A 22,879-nucleotide genomic window follows, 5' to 3' on the forward strand; every position below is an offset into this window, starting at 1 on the left:
AGAAGACATGCTATTTGGTTTGGGAGACTCAGGTCAGCCTTTAGAATGTAGATAGCAGATGATACAGCCTTGAGGGATAGGTGGAATGTCCACTTTGCCATGCAGGGAAGAGCATTTCTGGTGAAGGGAATCACAGGAACAAAAGCAAAGAGAAAGGAAAATTCTGGGAGTGTCTAGAAAATTTCAAGCCACCGAGTTTGCCTTGAGGGTAAGATATGTAAAGCAGGTGATATATAACAAGACCAAAGGGGTGCTGCTTTATTGAATTTTGAATGGCAGGTCATATGCTTTTTACTTAATTTGTGGAGCAGGAGGAACCATTGATAGTTTGGAGCCAGGATAGTGACATGACAGATTTGGGTTCTGAGATGATTAACCAAACAACTGAATGATGGCGAAGAGAAGGGCGAGTCTGAAAGGGGCTGCTAGTTCAGAATCCAGGTGAAAGGAGCTGGGCATTTCAGTTAGAGAAGTGGCATGAGCCAGTGGAGTTGTTTTTCTCTTCTTATATCATATAATAGTTGATACATGTGAAATACTATGTGATATATATGTAGGTTCCAAAGCATAACAATGAAAGGAACACCTGTAAGTCTACTACCCTACCTAAGAAAACGAACTATTGAGGCTCTGCATGTTCCTCAGATTAAAGCCACCCCAGTACCCAGAAGTAGCCATCACCCTGCATCTTGCGTTCTTTAGTTCTTTGCTACATATATGGATATATTTATCTAAGCAATAGATTTAGTTTGTCTTGTTTCTGAGTTGTATATTATTAGAATGTTATTATATATGATTCTTCAACTGCTTTTTTAAAATTAACATTACATTCCTGAGATTCATATGTTTTGATGCATGTCCCTCCCTGTAGGTCATTCATTTTCGCTGCTGTCATATACCACAATTTACTTACCAACTCTCACATTAACATATATTTGGGTTGTTTTCCTTTTTTTCTCCCTTTTCTTTTTTTTTTTAAAGAACAATGTGCCATGAACATTTTTTATGTATATCCTGATACATAGAGTTTTTCTGGAATATAAGCTTAGGAGTAGGGTCGCAGGGTAGGCACATGTTGGACTTTATAAGATAATGCCAATTGTTTTCCAAAATGATTTTATCGGTTTACTCTCCTGTCAACCATCTATGAATTTCTATTTCTCCATATGCTTGCCAATCTTGATGCTGATGCTAAGTATTGTTAAGGACAAGTCTTAATCTGAATTCAAGGATTTTTCATATCAACAGAAAGAAACACCTAGTACCCATCACAATGGGAAAATATTTGTGAAGATATATTTGAGGCAAAGTGCATCTATCTCTTCCTTTTCTCCAAGCCCTCAAACCTGCCACAGGGGTTAAATAAGAAATCTATAAATGTTGCCTCCCCCAAATGTGTCTTTTTTGGATACCATCTATTTTGCTGTAACAGAACTAAATCATCCATCAATGTCCCAAGTCCATCCCCTTTTTACATTTTCTGTGAGTGAGTTTATTCTGGATGTTATTTTCAAATTACATGTGTCAGTTTGATGAGCTTGTGCTTTTCTGTGTTGTTCCAAGATTTATATGGGATAGCTTAAAAGAGGAGCGTGCCTGAGAGAAGGACGTTTTGCTGTCTAGGCCTAATACGGAAGATAATGTTGTCATGCCTGAGGCTGCCCTCGGACACAAGGGGAAGTCTGCTAAGGGGAGGCCGGCTGTCATGTTTCATTTCTTTCTGCCTTACCCCTACATGTGTTTGATCTGTGAACCGTGTGTTTTATTGTCCTTTGTGTTTTATTGTCCCACATACTTACCCCAGGAGGTCAGCCCAACCATGGTGGGCTTGAGGCAAGATAAGGAGACATGTTAGGTTCCAGTTGAAAGAGATTCACCTTTTTGCAATAGAGCAGCGGTCCTGAATTCTACTCAGACTAGAGGATTGTTTTTCATCCTTCCAGTTGGAGCTGTTTCAGGCATTGGCAGAAAGGAGCACAGAGAAAATAACGTAATTGTTTGAGAACCTGCTCAGAGGTAGTCAGATTCACAGCTAGCAACCCAAGGATTGATTATTAAGATGCACCATTAGGAAAGTTTTATAAATATACAGAGAGTGCCAAAAATGAATACACATGTTAATAAAGGAAAAAACTATTAAAATTACACTCATGGTAACCACTTTGAGCACGTCTTGTAATTGCAGAAGTCAAATGTGACTTGTATTCATCTTTTGTTATCAGTGTATATTGAGTATTACAATTTTAATAGTTTTTTCCATTCTTAAAATGTGTATACATTTTTTGACACCCTCTGTAGGTGCCCACTTTGAAGTGGGAGGGTAGCAAATACGCCCCTAACCTCCATCTGTATCCAGCCCCAACCCCACCCTCGTCAGAATGACTGTCTTGGGGACAATTTCACTTTAGTGCATTGGAAATATAACTTGTAGCTCTAATCAGCTTCCTAAACCTTGAGGTACTGGAAGGGTACTAGAAGGGCAGTACCGTTTTGTAGCTTGTCTTTGGGCTTCCCACACATGGCAGATGCCACGGAAATGTTTGTTCCATGAATATGAGTATAGAAATATCTGTAATTAATATTTTTTTGGCAGTTTCTGTTGAAACACAATTAAGTAAGAGCCAGGTGCTGAGAGGGAGACTAAATGTGGGTAGGATTTCTGCAGAGGCGGCCTGTCCCCGAGTCTTAATAAGCTGAGAAAGTCTGGTCTTCAGCGTCCTAACCCTCGCCTATGGTTTGCTCTTTGATACGTGAAAATGGGGGGCGGTGGAATCAGAGAGCACTGGCCTCTGAAGATTGCTTCTGCAAGATGGAAGACAGAGGTGCAGTTCTGTTCAGTGCTTCTATTGACATTGATGTTTTTAGACGTCTCTTTTTGATGGATAACAGTGCTTCCTCAAAGGAAATGCTTGAGGATTCTATGAAATTTCCTCCCAATGCTACAGTAATTGAACAATGGAAGTTTTCCTATAAAACTTCTTTCTCCCGTCCCTTCCACCACCAACAAAATACTTCAGACACAGGATATTATCTTTTCAGAGTTTATCATAGTGACTGTTTTACAGGGATTGTCAACCTCATCCCCTCCCCCACTACCCCCCACCTCCAGTTCTAATAGTCTGCCTGATTGCTGTCTAAGAAAAACTCATTTTGTTACATTTTAATAACGTGAGTCACATTCTATACAGTTATGGCAGCAGAGGAAACCAGCTCAATATTTGACCTTGGGCTGGCAGGTGTACACCATTTCATCTCCTCATCCATCCCTGGGGGGAAACTGAGGCACTGGTATAAGCCTGAGTGTCTCTGAAGACATTTGAGATTATAAGACCTTTGGAACTTACTGCAGAATGATGAGGACTTTTCTGCTGGGCCTCCCTCAGATGCCCTGTCTCTGGTCTGAGGATGCACCAAACATGATTTTTGCAGTCCATGTGAGAAAATGCATGGGCGTCTTTTGTGGTGGTTTTGCGGCTGCACTTGGGTTTTGTTAGCTGGAATGCCTATGCAGGGGACACTGCTTAGCCGACCTTGTGTCTCTTTAGAATGAGTCATGGCTAATTGGTCAGCTGCCTTGGGTGTCTCAGAGACCAGCAATCAGCTCACGCAGCAGCCACGTGGCCCGTGACCTGCAATATGTCTGATTGAAGGTCTGCTGTCCTAATTTGACTCCCCAATCATCTCTCTCTCTGTCCCCAAGGGATGGTCTGGGAGAAGCTGGTTTAGCAGTGTAGGAAAGATGATTTCAGATTTTGCTTCCCTTATGCCCTCTAACCTAATCTCCCCCACCCTTCCTTAAACCACTTCCTACATAGGTGGAGCTAAAATTAAGAACGAGTGCTTAACGTCAACTACTTAAAATGAAAAATAAGCTTTCAAAACAACTTTTTATGGTTAAAATAAATTTTCACTCATAAACTGGGTGACACAAAGAAAATGCAGGAAATCAGATATATCAAATGCAGAACGTCAAAATAACTCGCATTCTCACCACCAGGGATAAGTACTGTTATCATTTTGGTACATAATTTTTAGACTTTTTTTTTCTCTGCATACGAGATACGTATATGTATCTGTGTGTGTATACATGTGTGTATTCAGTTTTATTTTTCTTTCACAAAATGGAATTGCACTGTTTTTTATACAGACTTTTTAAATCACTGAGTAAGAAATTTTTCGTAGCCATCTTTCTGCCACAACATCATTTTTAATGGCTGCATTGGAAAGTGGCTGCACCACGGGTTATTTAGTCACCAATTTTCAGATGTTTAAGTTGTTTTCAGTTTTTTTATTTTTCATTTATATAAACAACTCTGCCTTAAACTCTTGCCACAGAATCTTTGCAGATGTCTCTGATTGTTTCTTTAGAATAATCCCTCACAAGGGAGAACCATTTAGCCAAGTGGTCTATGTATTCTTAAGACTTCCCATGTTGAACCATTGCATTCATTAACCCTGCTAGTGGGAACTAGCGGTGTTTGTAGAAATATGTCCATTTCCCTAAGCATTTACCCTTACTCTGTATTATGAATGTTGTGTCAGCCTTTCAACAAATGAGAAGTGGTCTCTCATTGTTTTGCAATTATTCAATTATAGTTGTGTCAAACATTTTTTTTTCTTATGTTTCTGACCGTTGCTATCATGTCCCAGGTAAACTGCCTCTCCTTTGCCAAACTTCTAATACATCACAAAAGTTCAGCTTTAATTAAGCTTGTTCAGAATCCTAAGCCCCATAAAGCCTTTCACCACTCAGAGGACTCGAAAGCGCAGGACTTTTTCTTAATACTACTATCTCCTCTAAGTGAGGATGGAAGAATTCAAGGACCAAAGGCTGATGGACAACCCAACCCATATTCCATATACCATTCGGCCAGTAGAGGTAGCTGTTGTATCAACTAGCTCCCCAACCCTATCTGTCAATTCAGCCTTTAAGATAGAAAATAAATCAGTGCTTACAGTATTTTTAACAACAGTATTTATTTTTTTAAAAAAACAACAAACTCATGGTTTTGTGGTTTAAAAAATGCTTATTTCATGCCCTTATGTTTGAATATCAAGCTCTCTGTGAATATTAGTAAGAGCCACTATATGAAATTTATTATTAATCATCTATTTTTAGGCACGAAGCTTTGCTGTATTATGTTTTAGCAGCAGAAACTGGAATTGAAGTGTCACAGACAAATTTAGCACACATCTGTGAGGAGAGGCCAGTAAGTAAATGTATTCTTCTCAGAATAGAAGCTCTAAGGTTAAGGATGATGAATTGGGTTTTAGGGAGGCAAAATTAGTCACTTGGCCAAAATATTAATGAATTAACTTTTTCTCCCCCTTCACCCCATAGGACCTGGCCAAGAGATATTTGGGTGTTAATTGTGTTTGGAGATACTATAATTTCTCTGTTTTTCAAATCGATGCTCCTTCATTTGGTATGTATAGAAAAACGGGTGCTAAATTGAAGTATTGGAGGCTTTTAATCTTTAGTAACAGGGAACATCTAACAGCTTTGTGTGAAGTGTGATATTTCTAAACAATTAGGAAAGAGAATAAAAAATCTCTGCTGTTAAGATCATGACTAAACTCTGCTCTCAGCCTCATGCAATGTATGTCTCCTCGTCCATCGTCCATTGTCTGCTTGGACCCATCATTTCTCCAGTCGTTGAGCAGTCAAAAGAGAAAGCCATTACGGAGAGATTCTCTGAGCCAGTGGTTTGTCTTTTTGCCTCCAGATGTATTACCTGTCTTCTTCTGCTCTGCTCTGCTCTGTATGGTACAGGGCTACTACCCCCAAACCTACCATCCCAGACTCTTTTGCTCTGGGGCTTCTGATTAGTTTCAGCCAATGGGAGGGTCTGGTGGGAGATTGCAGGCGGGGAGGGGAGAAGTCCAAGTATTGCTCCTCTCTGCTTTGGGTTGTGTCTCCGGTACTGGCTGTATTTCCATGGTCCTAGCTCCTGCCTGGCAGTCTATGCTGTTTGGTCTTAGCTGACCCTTCGCTCAGGGATGATAATAGATTCACGCATTACTAATTTTTGGGTTGCCATTTGCCTCTTCAGCTCTTCCAACACCCGGGTAACCCCTTCTCAGTGTTGAAATCCCACTTTTGAACTCCCTGACATGGATTCTGTTTTTCTGAATGGACACTGAGTGATATATACACTCTTAAACAAAACTTTTTCCTCAGAGGAAAAATAAAATATATGGCTTAAATAGAGTAATTACCCATCAGTCATCAAACCCAGGCAGCAGAATTTCAGATATGAAATAAAGTGCCCCCCAAATCCTTGGGTGATTGGGCTGTGAGGTTGCAGGCTGCGAGTCTCACAAACAGACCCATTCAGGAGAGCTACCAAGCAAAGCAAGAAAATGTGTCTGAGATGTGAGTCCTCAGCATAAAAGCCTTTTTGTTTTCTCCTTTCACACAAAAAATACCCCCTCAAGATGTTCTGTTTTGGGATTCTGGTAGGAAAAACTCGCAGTCATGGGCCAATCATTTAAAATGTCAGTCTGAAATCACACCACTTGACAAATGGACTTGTGCTTTTTGTCCTGCAGCATATTTGAAAATGGGAGACCTTTACTACTATGGCCACCAAAACCAGTCCCAAGACCTTGAGTTGTCTGTGCAGATGTACGCCCAAGCAGCACTGGATGGAGACTCACAGGTAAAAAAACAACAGCAACAACAAAAATGAGTCGTTGGTGATGCCCATTTGTGAATTTGCAAGGCCAAGAGTCCTCACTAGTCCTCACCGACAGTCCTCACCTGTCTGTACATGCTTCACAGATCATAAAGTCATTTCTTGTTCATTTTCACAAGTCCCTCACAAAGACTCTGTGAAGACACTAAGCATAATGGTGAACCCGTTATTGAGCACCTACTATGTTTCCCACACCATTCTAACAGCAATTCCGTGGGGGTGGGGATTATTACACCCATTTTATAGTAGAGGATACCAAAATTCTCACAAGGTGACGTATGGCTCAAGGCTAAACAATCAGGTTGTAGGTGAAGCAGACAGAGCCTAAATCCAGGTCTTCTGGCTCTAAGCTCAGGAGTCTTTCTACCAGAGTCCATCAAACTAACTCACGAGGTAGAAACTCAAGAAATTGGAAGTGTGGTCAAAATGGTAAATGGTTTGTTTGTATAGTTGGGTCAACAACACTTTAGTGATAGGACTTTGCGCAGTTACTTTTATTTTGAAACTTCTTATTTTGGAATATTTTTAGATTTATAAAAAAGTAGCAGAAAGAGTATAGACTGTTACAGTAGACCCTTCGTCCATCTTCCCCTAATGTGAATATCTTGCATAACCACAATACCATTATCAAACTAAGACATCTACACTGGTTCAGTGCCATTAAGTGCACTTCAGACTTTATTTGGACCTCACTGGTTTTTCCACTCATGTCCTCTTTCCATTTCAGGATCTCACATTGCATTTAGTTGTCATAGTTCTTTAATCTTCTTCAATCTGTGACAGTTCCTCAGTCTTTCCTTGTCTTTCATGACCTTGATACTTTTGAAGAATACTAGCCAAGTATTTTGTAGAATGTCCCCCGATTTGGGCCTGGCTTCGGTTTTCTCATGAATGGATTGAGATTATACATTTGGGACAAGGATAGCACAGAAATGATGTGTCCCTCTCAGTGTATCATATGAGGTGTACATGATGTCTTATTGCTAGTCAGGTTGCTCTCCATTACTTGATTAAGGTGGTTCCTGCTGCATTTCTCCCCTGTAAAGCTAATATTTTTCTCTTTCTAACTTAATAGATATTTTGGAGATAGTGTGTGACTATGCAAATATGCTATTTCTCCTCAAACTGCTGCCCACTCATTTTAGTACCCTTCAGTAGATCTTGCAACGACTATTACTGTGGTGTGTCAATGAAGAGTTTCTGTTTCTCTCACTCCTTCTGTATTTGTCAGTCAGCATTCTCTTGGGAGGATCTCAGGGTCGTTTTCACAATGGAAGTTGTTACCCTGTTAGGCAACATGTTTCTGGTGTTGTGCTTTGGGATTTGATCACAGAACAAAAGTTGGAAACTCATTGCTATCTTAGTCTTTTTTATTTTTATTTTTAAAGGAGGTACCATATCGGAGCGGTTCTTTACTTTGGGTTCAAGTCCCGCATCTCTGTCACTTCATAGCAATTTGTACATGGCAAGTCACTAAATCACTGAGTCTTCGTTTTTTTCACTTGTGAACTGGGAATAATAATAGCACCAACCTCATAGTTTACGAGATGTTTGATGTAAAGCACTGAGCCCAGCACTGACTATATTCAATGGATACGATCTATTCTATTATTATTCGTTCTGGAATGGAATAGGATTTGGTGCTAAAAGGATTTGCTATAGAGCCAAACTCCCTTAGATGATATCTGTTGATACTCCAAATTAGGTCTGGACCATTTTTTTTTTAATCTGATTTTATTTTTTGGAAAGATAACGTTATAAAAACATTAAAGTATAATTTTAAAAGAAAAAAACGATGCACCCACAAGTCTGTGACAGAGGCTCTATTCTTTCATGTCTTCATGTTCCCTTCCGTTCCTGCCACAGGCAAGTGTGTCTCTGTAATGTTAACTAGAGTGTACGTGCCACTCTACTACACATATTGTAGGAACACGTAAATTTTAGTGCACAGTCTCTTAATTATTATTCTTAACTGCGGCCTCATCTTCTGTTGAGCTAATAGACTGTGATTTCTTCAACTTTATCTTATTGGTGGACGTTTATTTTTTGTTTGCTAATTTATTCATTATTTGGCACGTATTTATTCAGTCCTGCCATGTCTTAGACACTGTTTAGTGGTGGGGACATAAGATAAAAAAATAGACAATATTCTTGACTTCATGGGATTTATAGTCCATTAAAGAAGACAAGGAGGTCATTTCCAACTGTGTTGTAGTTTTAGCTAGTGCTACAATGAACATTTTCATATTTCCATCTTTTATCTCCACTTGAATAATTTCTTTATAATCTGAGGGGATAGTATTACTAAGTCAAACAATCTAAATGGTTTTATGGCTACCTAGTAATAGTTTATTGCCTATTTGTTTTCTGAAAGGGTTTTGGTACTATATCACCAAGCAGTAGTTAAGTGTAAGAAGATAACTGAAATCTTGTCCGCACTAGATGTTTTCATGACTTAATTTAGCTAATTGAATAATTTTAAGTTGATACTTCTTTATTGTTTTAAATTGCATTTATTTGATTACTAATGGGAATGGACACTTTTACATATATTTGTGATAATTTGCTGTTAATATTTTTGTGTGAATTCTCTATTCTTTGTCTTTGCCTGTTTATCTATTGGAGTTTTGATACTGTTTGTTTTTCATTTAAATTAAATTATTTTTTTATACATTTGCCCAGTAGATAATGAATGTTAAACTATTACATTTCATATAAATATTTTCCTAGTCTATTTTCCCATTTATTTTAATCTTATTATTTTTCCATTCTTCAGAGACTTTAAATTTTTATATAGTGATTATTTTTCTTTTCTTCTAATATGTCAATTTTTAAGAGTACCTTCTTCTCAAAGAGTGGAGGAATATTCTATTTTCTCTCTGTGTGTGTGCATCTTAAAGATAACCACTTTCATCTATTTAGAGGTTATTTGGCAGCATGGTGGAGGTTAAGATTAGAGACTCTGGACCCTGTCTGCTTGTGTTTGAATCCCAGCTCTGCCTCTTTCCAGCTGTGTGACCTTGGGCCAATTCCCTAACCTCTCTGTACCTCAGTTTCCTCAACTATAAAATGGGGATGATAATAGTACCTATCTCAATTTGTTGTTATGAGGATCAAGTAACTGTATATGCAACAGAACAATGCTTCACATAGAGCAAGCACTCAAAAATGTTAGCTTCTGTTATTTTTATCATGATTATTGCATAGGATGCTTGTGAGAGTCCTAGCATATACAACCAAAGGGAATGGTGATTTTTATTTAGATTGTTGTCAGTGGCAACTGAAAGGAAGAGTAGAAAGGAGGATATAAGTCATTAAAACATGACCATGAATTCTTTGAAGGGCAGCAAGCCAGTGAAATTTATAAAGCCCTAATGGTAAGTAACACATTGGTTTTTGTTTTTTTATCTTGTCTTGCCACATTCTCAGCTCACGATGGACAGTGCATCTCCGCCAGATAGTGCAATAGTTTCCATGCTTGATGAAGCATTTCTACCATCAGGCTCTTCACTATGCTTTTTTATTGGACCTGCAGAGGCTGACAAAGCAGGTCTTACCTTTGAGGGTCAAGAACAAGGTACACAAGGAAGAGGTAGGGAGACATACCGAAGTGGAGATCTGTGCCAAGGAGTCATGAGAGGCGGGTTCCCATCCTGGCCTAGGGAAGCTGAGACGAGCGCCCGTCCGTTATTCTGTGTATAGGACTCTCTGCATTAGAATGTTAGTCATGAGGAGCATCCCAGCTGCAAAAACATTTTAGATTTCTGACATGCTGATGGTGACCCAGGGCATAGTCGTAAGTGATGGACGTGGCCTGCGACTCTGCATTCTGGTTTTGTTGATGACACACAAGGGCATGTTTCCCAGCGAGTTCTGTTTTGAGAGAGTGAGCAGGAAAGGACAGATTCCCCCGGTTGACTGGCTTCTGAGCAGATGGGACCCAGCATCCTCTGAAAGCCTCCTGGTTCTCCTGCAAATAAATTTCTCAGATGCATATATTTAGAGAAACAATTCATCAATGAAGATGACAAACCATCTGGCTCTGGGGACGGGAAAAAAAAAATCTGGAGGTTGTAAAAGTTTACATTCTGATGAAGGGTGTGTGTCTGGGTTTTATTATAAGGAGTTGATGAGGCTGGTTTGTGGCTTGTTTTCAGGGATTTTTTAACCTGGCCCTGCTGATCGAGGAAGGTGCTATAATCCCACATCACATTTTGGATTTCTTGGAAATTGACCCAACTATCCATTCAAGTAATGTCTCCATCCTCCAGGAACTGTACGAAAGGTGAGTTCAGAGACTTTATTAATACTGTGGAATCTGGAGGAACCCAAATAGGTGCTATTTGCTGTATGGTTAAAGTGAGCCTTCCTTTTATTTTGTTATGTCATCTGTTACGAAAAGGGCTCAGGATTTGTTTCGATTAGAGAACACTCAGCTGGACCCAAACTTACGTCCCTTTTCTAGTATCTGAGGCTTAAGATACAGAAGGAGCCTGATCTGAAGTTAAAGTGCTGACCAAGGTTTTCCACAAGAGTGGAAAAAATAACGTGTCCCATTAGACCATGCTTTTCTGCAAGAAAGGGAGGTTATTCTGAGGTCTGGCCTTTGGACAGACAGACACTTGGACAGAAGCATTGCTCTGGCAGCCCCCCGTGCTTCTGGGTCCTCCTTGACCTGTCGGCTTTTTATTAAGGACAGGACTGCTCTGTTTCTGAGATTTCTGCCAGGATCCTAGAATTCTAGGGCAGGCCCCAACCCCTTAGCACTGGCTCTATTGCTTTGTCTCCCATCTCAAGTGTGCCCACTTGTCTGCAGGCAGAAGGAGGTGAGTTTGAGGATCTGAAAATGCTGCTCATGAGTGATGCCACCAGTTTGCCGACATGTCAAGATGCCCTATGCTTTTTGTCTGCAGGTGCTGGAATCACAGTAGCGAGGAGTCCCTCAGCCCTTGCTCCCTGGCATGGCTCTACTTTCACCTCCGGCTCATTTGGGGCGCTGTCCTGCACTCAGCCCTGGTAGGTACCATCTCCCCCAAGCCCTGCTATCTTGCTCCCTGCCCCTTGTCTGTCATCTGACATGTGTTTCGGATGTTTGCAGACCTACTTTCTGGGAACCTTCCTGCTGTCCATATTGATTGCCTGGATTGTGCAGTATTTCCAGTCTGTATCAGGTAAAGGTTTATAAAAAGCCAAGGCAACATAAAAACGTAGCGATTTTTTTTTTGTTTCCCCTACCAGAAAAATAACCCTCTCCCTCCTCATGCCCTTGGCCATGCAATTTCCTTTTGTTAGGATGGTCCTTCACGGGGTGTCTCTTCTCTGTGGGGTGTATTATAATATCTGGCTGATGGAAGGACTCCAATTTTTGTTATGTTTTTCAAAGTAAGCAGGATTATTTTTTAAAATAAGAATCTTAAGAAATTGAACTAAAATATCTTCTCCCACTGAAAATACATCTGCTATCAAAATTCTACCTCTATGTGCCTTAAAACTCAGCTCCGAGGCTCCCCCCACCAGCATGAAGTCTTGTCCTATTCACCCCAGTCAAAGGATAACACAATGGGATGATGAACAAGCACTCGTGATGAATAAAAATGCCCAGCCACATGGATTCAGAGGAGGGGCCGAGGAGGAATGTAAAGTGAACATGTGTTTTAGTGTGGTTTCCACTACTCACTATTATTTTTCTGAGCTAGTGTAGGGCAATAGTTAAGGAGATGGACGCCTCTGTCTTTTCTATGTGGGCTTAGAGTGCAGGCTTGGCTACTAATTAGCTGTGTGACTTATGGAGAATTATTTCACCTTCCTGATCCCCCAATTTCTTATCACTAAAATGAGGTTATAACAGTAGCTACGTCCCAGGGATGTTAAAAGGGTTCAGTGAAAAAAAATGCACATGACACTCAGCAAATGACAACTATAGTTAAATCTTAGCTATTATATTATCTGGCATATGAAACCCTCTCACTAAATATTAACTATTATGTTTATCTCCTCTATAAGATCATAAGCTGAGTCAGAGGAATGCCTGTCATTTGTGATCACACACTTAGTAGGTTCTCAAATTTGCAAACGTCTCTCATGGAGGATTATAATTTTCTACCCTATTGGATGGCTGCAAAAGAACATAATCACTCATGAAGACCAACAGGGACATTTACAAATGGATACATTAAGACTGGACAAGGCACTTAAGCATTCACGCAGCCATTATTTGTGTAGCAGATAATGAAAAGTGAAAGGAGTACATTTCACCTCAGATTTGGTGGTGAGACAGAAGTCACTGTTACAGAGGCTAATATGGAATCATTTCCTTCTGATTTACCTGAGGAGATGAACGGGGAACCATCAAAAGCCCTTCCAGGTTTGATGCCCTGTGGTATGCCAGCTTATAAATTTTCCTCATGCAAATTGTGTCCCGTCCCTAAATTTGTTGCCAGGTATAGCACATTTATTTTGCATCTTGTCAGTGTTTTCCATTTCAAATTATCTTTGTCATTTTTACTCTGTAGAAATATTGTTATGATTATTACAAATGCAATTCCGTTAGAGAGGCTGAAAATTGTCTTTATGATTTTATGCCAGCTGGTAGCCATGAAAATTCATGGGCTGGTGGAATTGCTTTTATCAGAAGTTGTCTCCGTTTCCTTTCTTCATGTCTTTATTATCAGGCCCTCCACATTCTCATCTTCCTGTCCCTCCTGCCCTTTCGTAGAATATTTCCCCTTCCTACGTGTCCCTTGCTCCTCCACACAGTTTCTTCATTTCTTTCAAACTCTTCCACTTGCTTCTTCCTGCACATACCTCTCTCCCTGTTGACCAGCCTTTGTGAAACCTGGATGGGATCTTACACATAATTTAATTCTCTGCCCTTCATTTTATGAAGATGAAGAATTGGGGCCACAGGGATGAAGTGGCCGTCCCAAAAAACACAAAGTAAAGTCCACGAGAGGATGTAGGGCCGCAGAATTGGAAACTTTTTCAGACTCACCATACTTTAAAGCAGTCCTGATCATCCGTCTCCAACCTGTTGTCCCCTTTCACAAGAAATATTTTGCAGCACATTTTTGATACCCCGAAATGCATAATAATTAACCTGCCTACATACCTATTTTTTAAATAATGCCCTAACAGCAATATAAAAGAGAAATAAAAAGAAAGCAAATATCATAAAATAATATATATTTGAATATGTAAATTCTAACCCAGTGCTTCTTAATGTTAACGTGCACCTGAATCAACCAGGGATCTTGTTAAATGCAGATTCTGCTTCAGTGGGTCCAGGGGTGGGCTCTGAGGTTTGTCATCTCTAACAAGCTTTTGCGTGGTGTACACGCTGCTGTTCCACGGAGCACACTTTGAGTCGTGAGGGTCTAGAAGTACGAAAAGCAAAGAGTCTCCACCTATTTCCAAAATGTGCCCCCACTGTGGTGCCTACCAGCCCTGTTAGAACTAGTGTTGAGTTAAAGTATATAATAAATTATTTTCATATGTTTTACGTCGTCAGCATACGCGCCAATTTGTCAGTAACTTTGCAATAAGAAGGTACGCCATCAGCGATGGGGAGATGGGACAGGGGTGATAGAGGCCCAGTGACTGGGGACAGAAGCCACTGCGAGGGGCTCTCAGAGGGCACAGTGTTTACCACTGGTGTCTCCCCGATAAACGAGTGCCAAGGTCCCCCCCCCCCCCCCCCCGGGAAGGCGGGAGATGTGGTAGGTGCTGGGAGTTCGCAGCCACAGCGTCATGCAACAAGCACAGGAATGAGCAGGGCCCTGACCTGAGCGTCAGGAGTCCACCTTAGGAGCCTAGCTTTGTGTAGAGACGGTGCTGTTAGTTAGGGACCTTTGTCATTTCGTGATTTGCGTTTTTCCAGTCGGCTGTTTTTAAAAATTACTGATTTAGGGTCAAACCTTTAAATGGAGCTGTCCGTCCATTTTGCGTTCAGCTTCAATACATTCGTTTTCCCACTGCGTTTCCGTGCTCTGTGAAACGTAGTCGACACTTCACCGCATTTGCCACACTACATTGTCCCGAGCTCAGAAGGCTGGCAGTGCAGGACAGTAGTAGCTAATAGCACAGGCTTGGGAGTCGTGCTGCTATGCTTCTGGCCCTGCCACTAGCCGTGTGACCTCGGGCAAGAGAAGCAGTCTATCTGTGCCTCAGTTTCCCCTTCTGTAAAATAGCACACATAGTGCAACTACCTCCTATCGTAGTAGGGAGAACCAAATAAGCTAAGAAAATGTAATGTGCTTAGAACTCTACAAATGTTAGCTGGTGGCCCCCAGGAGTAATGTCCTCATGGCATTTGACTTACAATGAGAGCATGCTGACGCACCAGGTAGCGCCCGCACCTGAATAGCTTGGCATACCTCAGAATGACACAATTACCAGAGCCTAGCATGTTTTTCTGTTTGCTAGACTCTTTCTAAAACATAAGATGCTTTTTTAAAGTATCTAAACAAAGATATTGACTAGTCTATCAAGGGTACCAAAACAAGTACACAAAAGATATTGCGTGCTTCTTTTATTTCCTTTAAGGGAACTTGTTTTTGACTCTTCGCTCTCATTCCACCAGGCAGTTCAGTCTGTCTTGAGGCTGACGCCTCCCAGGGCTGTACAAAGGTCCCTGGGTAACACTAGGAACACTCATATGGTCACTAGTCTGATAACAGAACACACAGTGGCCCTCGGGCTTACACTGTCCCTCCAGGTCCACTGGCTTTGCAGCTTCTGGGTCACCTTGAAGTCCCATCATCTTTGCCAGAGCTTGAGCACCATTAGCCTTTTTTCTTACCAGTCTTCCTTTCTCAGATTGCTGAAGGCTCAGGGTAAGGGCTCAGAGGATGGTACAACCCACGACCAGTGCTCAGCCACTTTCCCAGACTGCAAAACAGCTCCTTTTCCTGCCTCAGTGCATTTCAAATAAGGCACTCTGCCTGTCCCCTCCCTGTCAGGAAAGCCAAGCATAATTGCCTTAATGGACCCAAGCTTTTGAAAAAACCAAATCTCCAAACAAAGTACGTCTAGAACCATTTCCATTTCTGCCCTGCCACAAATCTCCCGAGACAAAAAAATAAAAAACAAAAGCACGACGCCTGGCTGACTACCTGAAGGAAGGTAAAGGCAAGAAGACTGAGAGAAAATGTAAACGACCATTTCAAAAGGTTCCTGCCTTACTAGTATTTGTGTAAACTTAATGCACAGGACACACACACAGTATAGAGCAAGATTTGCAGAACCACCAGCTCCTAAGTATAACGAGGTAACCTGTTAAACCAATGTCACCTTATTCAAAACATTCATAATTTAAGCCAACTCATCCTTTCTTTGTGCCTACGTGGGTACCATAGTGTGAGAGGAAGACGGTGTGAACAAGATTAATTAAACCTTTCCCTACTCTTTTCCTGTCCTCTGTATTTCCAATTAATGACGTTTCTACTAAAATTACAGTAAAATGTCACAAAGTGGTGCTCATGAAAAACAAACAAACGAAAAACAGTAGCCTTACAGTCAGAGTGACTTGACAGTGCGGTTTCATTGTCTCCTGTCTCATTAGCCTTGGTGCCCCCCCCGCCCCCCCAGTATCTCTACTCACAAGCAATGTTTAAATGACATAGATCACATGTTTGTACTGGGCCCTGCTAGATCCAAAGGCCCCAAGGAAATAGATTAGATTTCCAGGGCTTCCCCCTCACTCAGCCCCTTACACCCCATTTTTGAAGACATTCTACTATTTTAGGATTAACCCAATATTCTTCTCTGATATTCTTCTTTCCTTTATGCTCCTGTCTGGTCAACTGGCCTTACAGATGTTTTTCCTACAACGGTGCAACAACAGGGGTTGGCAAGCTTTTTCTGTAAAGGGCCAGATAAACATTTGGGTCTTTGTGGGCCATCTCTGTCACAATGACTCAACTTTCCTTATGGTGCGAACCCAGCCATTGATAATACATGATAACACATGGTATTGCTGGTTTCCAATAAAACTTTACTGTGGGCATGAAAATTTGAATCTTACATGTTTTCCACATGTCATGAAATATTACTCTTCTTTTGATTTTTGTGCAGCCATTTAAAAATGAAAAAATCATTCTTAGATTGCAAGCCATGGAGAAACAGGCAGCAAAGCTCATTTGGCCCATGGGGTGCGGTCTGTCTACACTGCTCAGGGCCAGCTCTTGGTTATTCTCACTAATGTACAGAAAATGGTCCCTCACGCAGCAAGGAATCCCCAAATCACTTCTATTTGGCTTTGGAATATACTCAGTAATTTTTTAAACACCACGCATATTTTCCTGGTTACCTTGATTTTAGCCCAGTAATCAAATTAGCACACATTCCAGGTGAGCAGAGAAAAGAGGCCTCTGGAAAATGATGATGGGCTGGAGGGAGCTTGTCCAGTGATTCCACAGCCTCAACATGAGGGGGAAGAGTTCTCACACGGGTAATAACAAGCTTACTGTAGAAACATCAAGCATTTTTATTATGCTCTGACAAGAAGATTTAAATTGTGGCAATGCTAATTATGCATTCCTTCTACAGTTACACATTGGCACTTTTTTTTTGTTTTAATCAGAAAACTGATTGCTGATTTATGGTGTTACCATGGTGATTTAAACATTTTCCCCCTGAGCTTGAAAAGGAAAAATGCATGTCTTAGTATTTCATTAACTTCCTCAGAGATCATCAGAAAGATAAATGTTAGGGCCCAAAGGGGTCTTGGGACCGTCTGATCTAAGCCCCTCTATTCACAGATAAGCAAACCAAGGCCTACAAGATTCCAGCATTTTAGAAGGGAAATGTCTGCCATTTAATATCTACTTCAAAGTCATCTATTAGTGGTAGGCAAATTAGACATGACCAGCCCAGGTGTCTGGACTCCAGCAAATGGTCTTTATACCGCATCACCAGGCTTCCTACTCCCTGCCATGGTGACAGCACCTGCCAGAGCAATGGCTGAAACCTAGAAACATCCCATCATCGTGTAACATCCTGGTCCCCCACCCCACCACTGTCCTGTTCTTTCAGAACAGTCTCTGGAGCCACAAGATATTCTGTAGGTACCGAAAGGGATTCCTAGGAGAATTATTTTATGTATCTTGAAAAGCCAGAGGCTTTGGAGCCCATTGTTGAATTTCTGAGAATGGCCCCTTAGTACTTGGAGGTGCAACTCTTGAAGGGTTTTTTCTAGAAGTCAGAGTGTCAACATAGGGTGGCATCTTCTTAAAGTCAGTACATTTCAGGATGTACTGGGACATTTAAAAATGGTCCCACCTACTGAAAATTGTAAAAGACTCAAGGATTGCTAAGCTTAATGAAGATCACTGCCTAAAAGCAAACTAGCAATGGTTTGCACAAACTATGAGCACTGTGCTAGCCATACATCACGCATCACTGCAAACTGCTGCCCTCATTTTCCAGATGAAGAAATGAAAGCTCAGAGAAGTTAAGTAACTTACCCAAGAGCTCTCCACTGGTAAACATCAGAGCCATTAGACTCCTGGTTTTTCTGGCTGCAAAGTTTCTGCTGTTTTCCTAGGTTATTGGGGCCTAAAAGAGAATGTAGGCATCCCCAAAACAAATGCACCAACTCTGTTATCAATCCTGCAAACCATGCACTGACATTAATAAATCCTAACACATTTGCACAGTAAACCAGGTCACCAGAAGGAATAACTAGCATTTGTTGAGTACCTGTGCCTGCCAGACAGTGTTCTAAGCACTTTACGTACATTAGCTCATTTGATCCTAACAGCTCAACAAGGTGTAGACACTTATTTTCCCCATATTTCACAGGCAGAGGAGAGTGGGAAATTTGTCCCAGGTCACATAAGTAACTGATAAAGGGCAGAGCAACCAGGTTCCAGAGCCCACAACCTTATAACCAAGACACCTCTTGGCCTCAGTATGTAAAGCAGGGTATGTCGGCCTCAGCACTATTGGCATTTGGAACTGGATCATTCTTTGTTGTAGGGGGCTGTCCCATGCATTGTAGAATGCTTTGCAGCCTCCTGGCCTCTACCTACTATATGCCAATAGCACCGCCCCTCCCCCCCGAGCTGTGACAGCCAAAAATGTCACCTGGCATTGCCAACAGTCCCCTGAAAGGCAAACTTGCCCTAGTTGGAAACCATTGACATAAAGTATAAAACTTTAGAAGCCTCCCTAACGTTTATGGTGGACCAACGTCCTACTAAAGGTAGATTGATAAATAACTAAACCTAGTAATTATGTTTTCCAAAACTTACATACATTTATTTAAATAAATAATTGAAACCAATGTGGTACATCATCCAAGTGGAATAAGAAAGTGAATAAAACCAACACTCCTTTCTAATTGATTGGTATAATTCATAGCTTGCATTGCATCAGTGCCCTGGGGCTGCAAAAGAGACAGGACCCCAGGAAGCAGACCAGAGAGTTGTTTTTCCTTTTAATTGAAATATTTACCTGGAAGTCACAGCATAAATGCAGAACTTAGAGTCCCAGGATATTGGAACCGTCAGAGATCTTTGCATATCTATTCCAAAGTGCCTTTTGAGAGTAGGGGACACCAAAGTCCAAAGAACCTAGGTAATGGGTCCAAAATTGCTTATCCTAGTTAGTGCCAGGACCATTAGAAGTGTGTCTCTTGACCTACTAGTGTCTAGGTGTGGTGGTGTGTCCTGTTGTGAATACTCACCACCTGTTGTGTGTGTGTGTCTGCAGCCAACCGTTCCAGTCTGACACCAGCCGGGGCCTCCCCTGACCCCTCTACGCCCCCTGCAAGTCCAGCTGTGACTCCAGCTGCAGATGCCTCCGCTCAGGACCAGCCCACAGTCACGAATAACCCAGAGCCACGTGGGTGAACTGTGCACTCCAGGTCTCTCCAGATGAGGGAGAATCCTTTCAGCAGCTGGTATTGGAGAGCTGGGGCTGGGCATTATACTGATAAACACCTTAAATGTCTTGTCAACTGGGTGTGAAGTTTGCACTTGGTGTTTTTTTTGTTTTTTGTTTTTTGTTTTGTTTTTTTATCAAATTACAAGGAAGTACCCAGAGCAGACAGTGGTACCAAGGCGATCAAATACAAGGCACATCCGGATCATAGGGGTGTGTGTAGGAGGTTAGTTGGGTCGTTGCAGACGTCCATTCCTGGTGACTCTGTGTATTGAGAGTCACAGTTTGCCCTGCGGCATATCTGAATCCTTATACACTGGGATGCATTTTCCAAATCTTAGCCCTTGTTCATTTCCTTTTTATTACATAACAAAAAAAAATTGTGATTTTTCTACAAGTTGGACAATATTCCGGTACGTGTGTTTGCCACAGCCCTGCTCCTCGAAGTCCAGTCAACATTTCAATTTGACTTTCAACACCCAGCAGTTCTAAGGCACCTTAAAATAAATAGCTTGTGGCTGGAAGTGTAGGGAAGGTGATAGCTTTGTAAATTGGTTTACATTTTTCTCCTTGAACTTTTCTAAGGTTGTAGTGCTTCCGAATCATTGAATGACATTGGTGGACATCGGTTACTTTTCAATTGCAATCCATAAAATAACATTTAGAAAATTCTTAGTATTTAAGTGTAGCCTTCTCCATGAATTACCCATTAGAATAGACTGGCAGCAGTGGAATATGCAGGAAACAAGCCTTTAGCTCACAGTCTCATCCCCACGCCCTACGCCTGCCTGAGTCTGTGTAGGGTGTGTGTGTGTGTATGTGTGTGTGTGTGTGTGTGTGTTTTGTGTGTGTGTCTGTGTGTGTGTGTGAGAGGAAGAGCAGACTGTGTAAACTGTATGCTGCTAAGGTAGTAAATAAATCAGTAACACAATATTGTGGATCCAAACTACTCTTTGCACTACTTTATTTACAGTAGTAAATAAAAATTATTTTTATACTGTTGACTCCCGGGAATGGCTTTCTTTTCTTTTTCATAGTTACTGTTGTCATCGTACAAAGTCCTGAGGTTCATGCATTCCCCTCAGTAGGCAAAGAAACAAAACTAAAAAAGTCCTTCTTATGAAAGGAATTATTCCTGGTAACCCGTTATATTCTGTATGGAGAGGTGCCAGGGCGCTCTCTCCAGGAATCCTGAGCTCAAGGCCTGGCCCCCGAGATGTTTGCACAGGATCAGACATTGTTTCAGGACTTCTGACTGTTCTGAAGTGAGATTTATATCAATTCCGGGTAAGTCTGAGGCCCACCCTCTGTCCCTTATGCGTACTGCTCTTGTAGCAAAGCTTGTCCTTCCTGCCTCCAAAAGAGCCAGACTTTGAAGCCCACAGCCCGGGGTTCAACCTGCGGTTCTGTAATTCACTAGCTCAGTAACTATGGGTGAGTGGTTTACTCTCTCTGGGTCTCGGATTATTGTTTTGTAAAATAGTAATAAAATCCACCTTGTGAGCTTTTCATTAGACTGAAATAAGATAATACATGTAAAACCCCAAGTTAGTGCCTTGAACATGGTGGACTGTTATTGTGAGAAAGAAGTCTGAAGGGCCAGATAAAGGGCTCTTTGCTCTGCCTGGATCCTCTCCCAATGGCAAACACGCCCATTCCTCAGTGGCTGGGAACATGGGCTCCTGGCGCCTCACAGCTATACCCCTTAGTGGAAATTGTCATCAGCTGCAGGGACCTGCCCAAGGTCACGTCCTTCCAAGAGCAGCTTGTGGCCAGTGCCTTGTTGATATAAGGTAGGCTTTCTCAATCTTGGCACTGTTGACATTTGGGGCTGGATGGCTCTTTGTGATGGGAGGCTGTCTCATGTATTGTAGGATCTTTAGCAGTAGCGTTCCTGGTCTCTACCCACTGGATGCCAGTATTCCCCCCCCCCACCATCCCCCAGTTATGGCAGCCACAAAACACCTCCAAACATTGACAAATGTTCCCTGGGAGCAAAATCACCTCCCTCCCCTCATCTTGAGAAAGACCGACTGTACAAAAACAAAGGCCCTTTTCCTCAAGTTGGAGCAGTCCTGAAGGGCCATCCCAGCTCCAGAACCCCACCCTGGGGCAACCTCATTGTAGTACGATTTCTGACTCCGCCCAATTCTGCCTTCCTTGTTCTCAAATAGGATTTCCTGACACTGCTCCCCTAAACCTTCACACACAACTCTGTACTTCAGAGTCTGTTTTCAAAGAACACACCTATATTAGTCTGCTAATGTTGTCATAACAAAGTACCACAGGCTGGGTGGCTTAAAAAACAGAAATTTCTTCCTCATAGTTTTGGAGATCAAGGAGTCAGCAGGCCTGGTTTCTTCCGAAGGCTCTCCCCTTGGCTTGTAGACGATTGCCTTCTTCCGGTATCTTCACAAGGTCCTCCCTCTGTGCGTGTCTGTGTCCTAATCTCCTCCCTGATAAGGACACCAGTCATATTGGGTTAGAGCCCACTTTCATGACCTCATTTTATGTTAATTATCTCTTTAAAGGCCTTGCCTTCAAATACAATCACACTCTGAGGTACTAGGGGTTGACACTTCAAGACATGAATTTGGGGAGGACACAGCTCACCCCGTAACACCAACCTGAGACACCATGGGAGACTGGTTCAGGTCCAGAATATGGACGCGTGGGAGCTGTCCTGATCTGAGACAGTTGTCTGAACATGCTCATCTCCAGGCGATGCTGGAGACGGCTGGAGTAGTTCCAGCACCAAACTACTCCACATGAAGCTGGTAGGACGCCCATCAATTCATGTCCCAGCTTAGACTCCTGTTCCTTTGGGAGTTCTCAGGCTGCATGGTCATTCCAGCCCATACCTTCTCAAGTTCTAAGCTCAATTCCCACAAGGCTGGTGTCCATACTGGCTGGAATAGAACTCTTCACGTGAAGACAACATGGGGTAGAAGGGAAGGAAAAAAGGAATGGAAGGATTGGATCCAGAGGTGATCCTCAGTTACTTCCCTATTGGTCCCCTCACCTTGGGACGTTCCTAGACCAGGAGGTGCAGAGCAGTAGATCGTGAAACAAATCTAGCACACAGAAGTGATTTCTTCGGCCTATCAAATATATTTTAAAATTTAAATTAGTTGCCAGAATCTTCAAATCAAGGATTTGAGGCTTCCAAACGTACATAAAGATGTGAAAAAACTGGGCTTACGCTGCTGCATGGCAAGAATTAGCCGAGGCTGAGTAGGTCTGCTCCTTTGAGATAGAACTATGCTTTCTGGTTTGCCTCAGTCCCCACCATTCCCTGC

General features: G+C 41.9%; 1 protein-coding gene across 2 annotated transcripts in view; it reads left to right on the forward strand.

Moving 5' to 3' along the window:
• SEL1L3 (SEL1L family member 3) overlaps positions 1–20,584 on the forward strand; it is a 97,188-nt gene extending 76,604 nt beyond the window's left edge. For both annotated transcript variants that reach the window (XM_033106344.1, XM_033106345.1), the window contains exons 18-24: positions 5,120–5,210; positions 5,342–5,426; positions 6,553–6,662; positions 10,856–10,983; positions 11,612–11,714; positions 11,797–11,869; positions 19,410–20,584. In XM_033106344.1, coding sequence (XP_032962235.1) covers positions 5,120–5,210; positions 5,342–5,426; positions 6,553–6,662; positions 10,856–10,983; positions 11,612–11,714; positions 11,797–11,869; positions 19,410–19,549 — 730 coding nt within the window. In that variant the 3' untranslated portion in view covers positions 19,550–20,584. The remainder of the gene's footprint in view (positions 1–5,119; positions 5,211–5,341; positions 5,427–6,552; positions 6,663–10,855; positions 10,984–11,611; positions 11,715–11,796; positions 11,870–19,409) is intronic.
• The last annotated feature ends 2,295 nt before the right edge of the window (positions 20,585–22,879 follow it).

Source organism: Rhinolophus ferrumequinum, chromosome 5 (assembly GCF_004115265.2).
Source record: "Rhinolophus ferrumequinum isolate MPI-CBG mRhiFer1 chromosome 5, mRhiFer1_v1.p, whole genome shotgun sequence".
Classification (NCBI taxonomy): Eukaryota; Metazoa; Chordata; class Mammalia; order Chiroptera; family Rhinolophidae; genus Rhinolophus; species Rhinolophus ferrumequinum.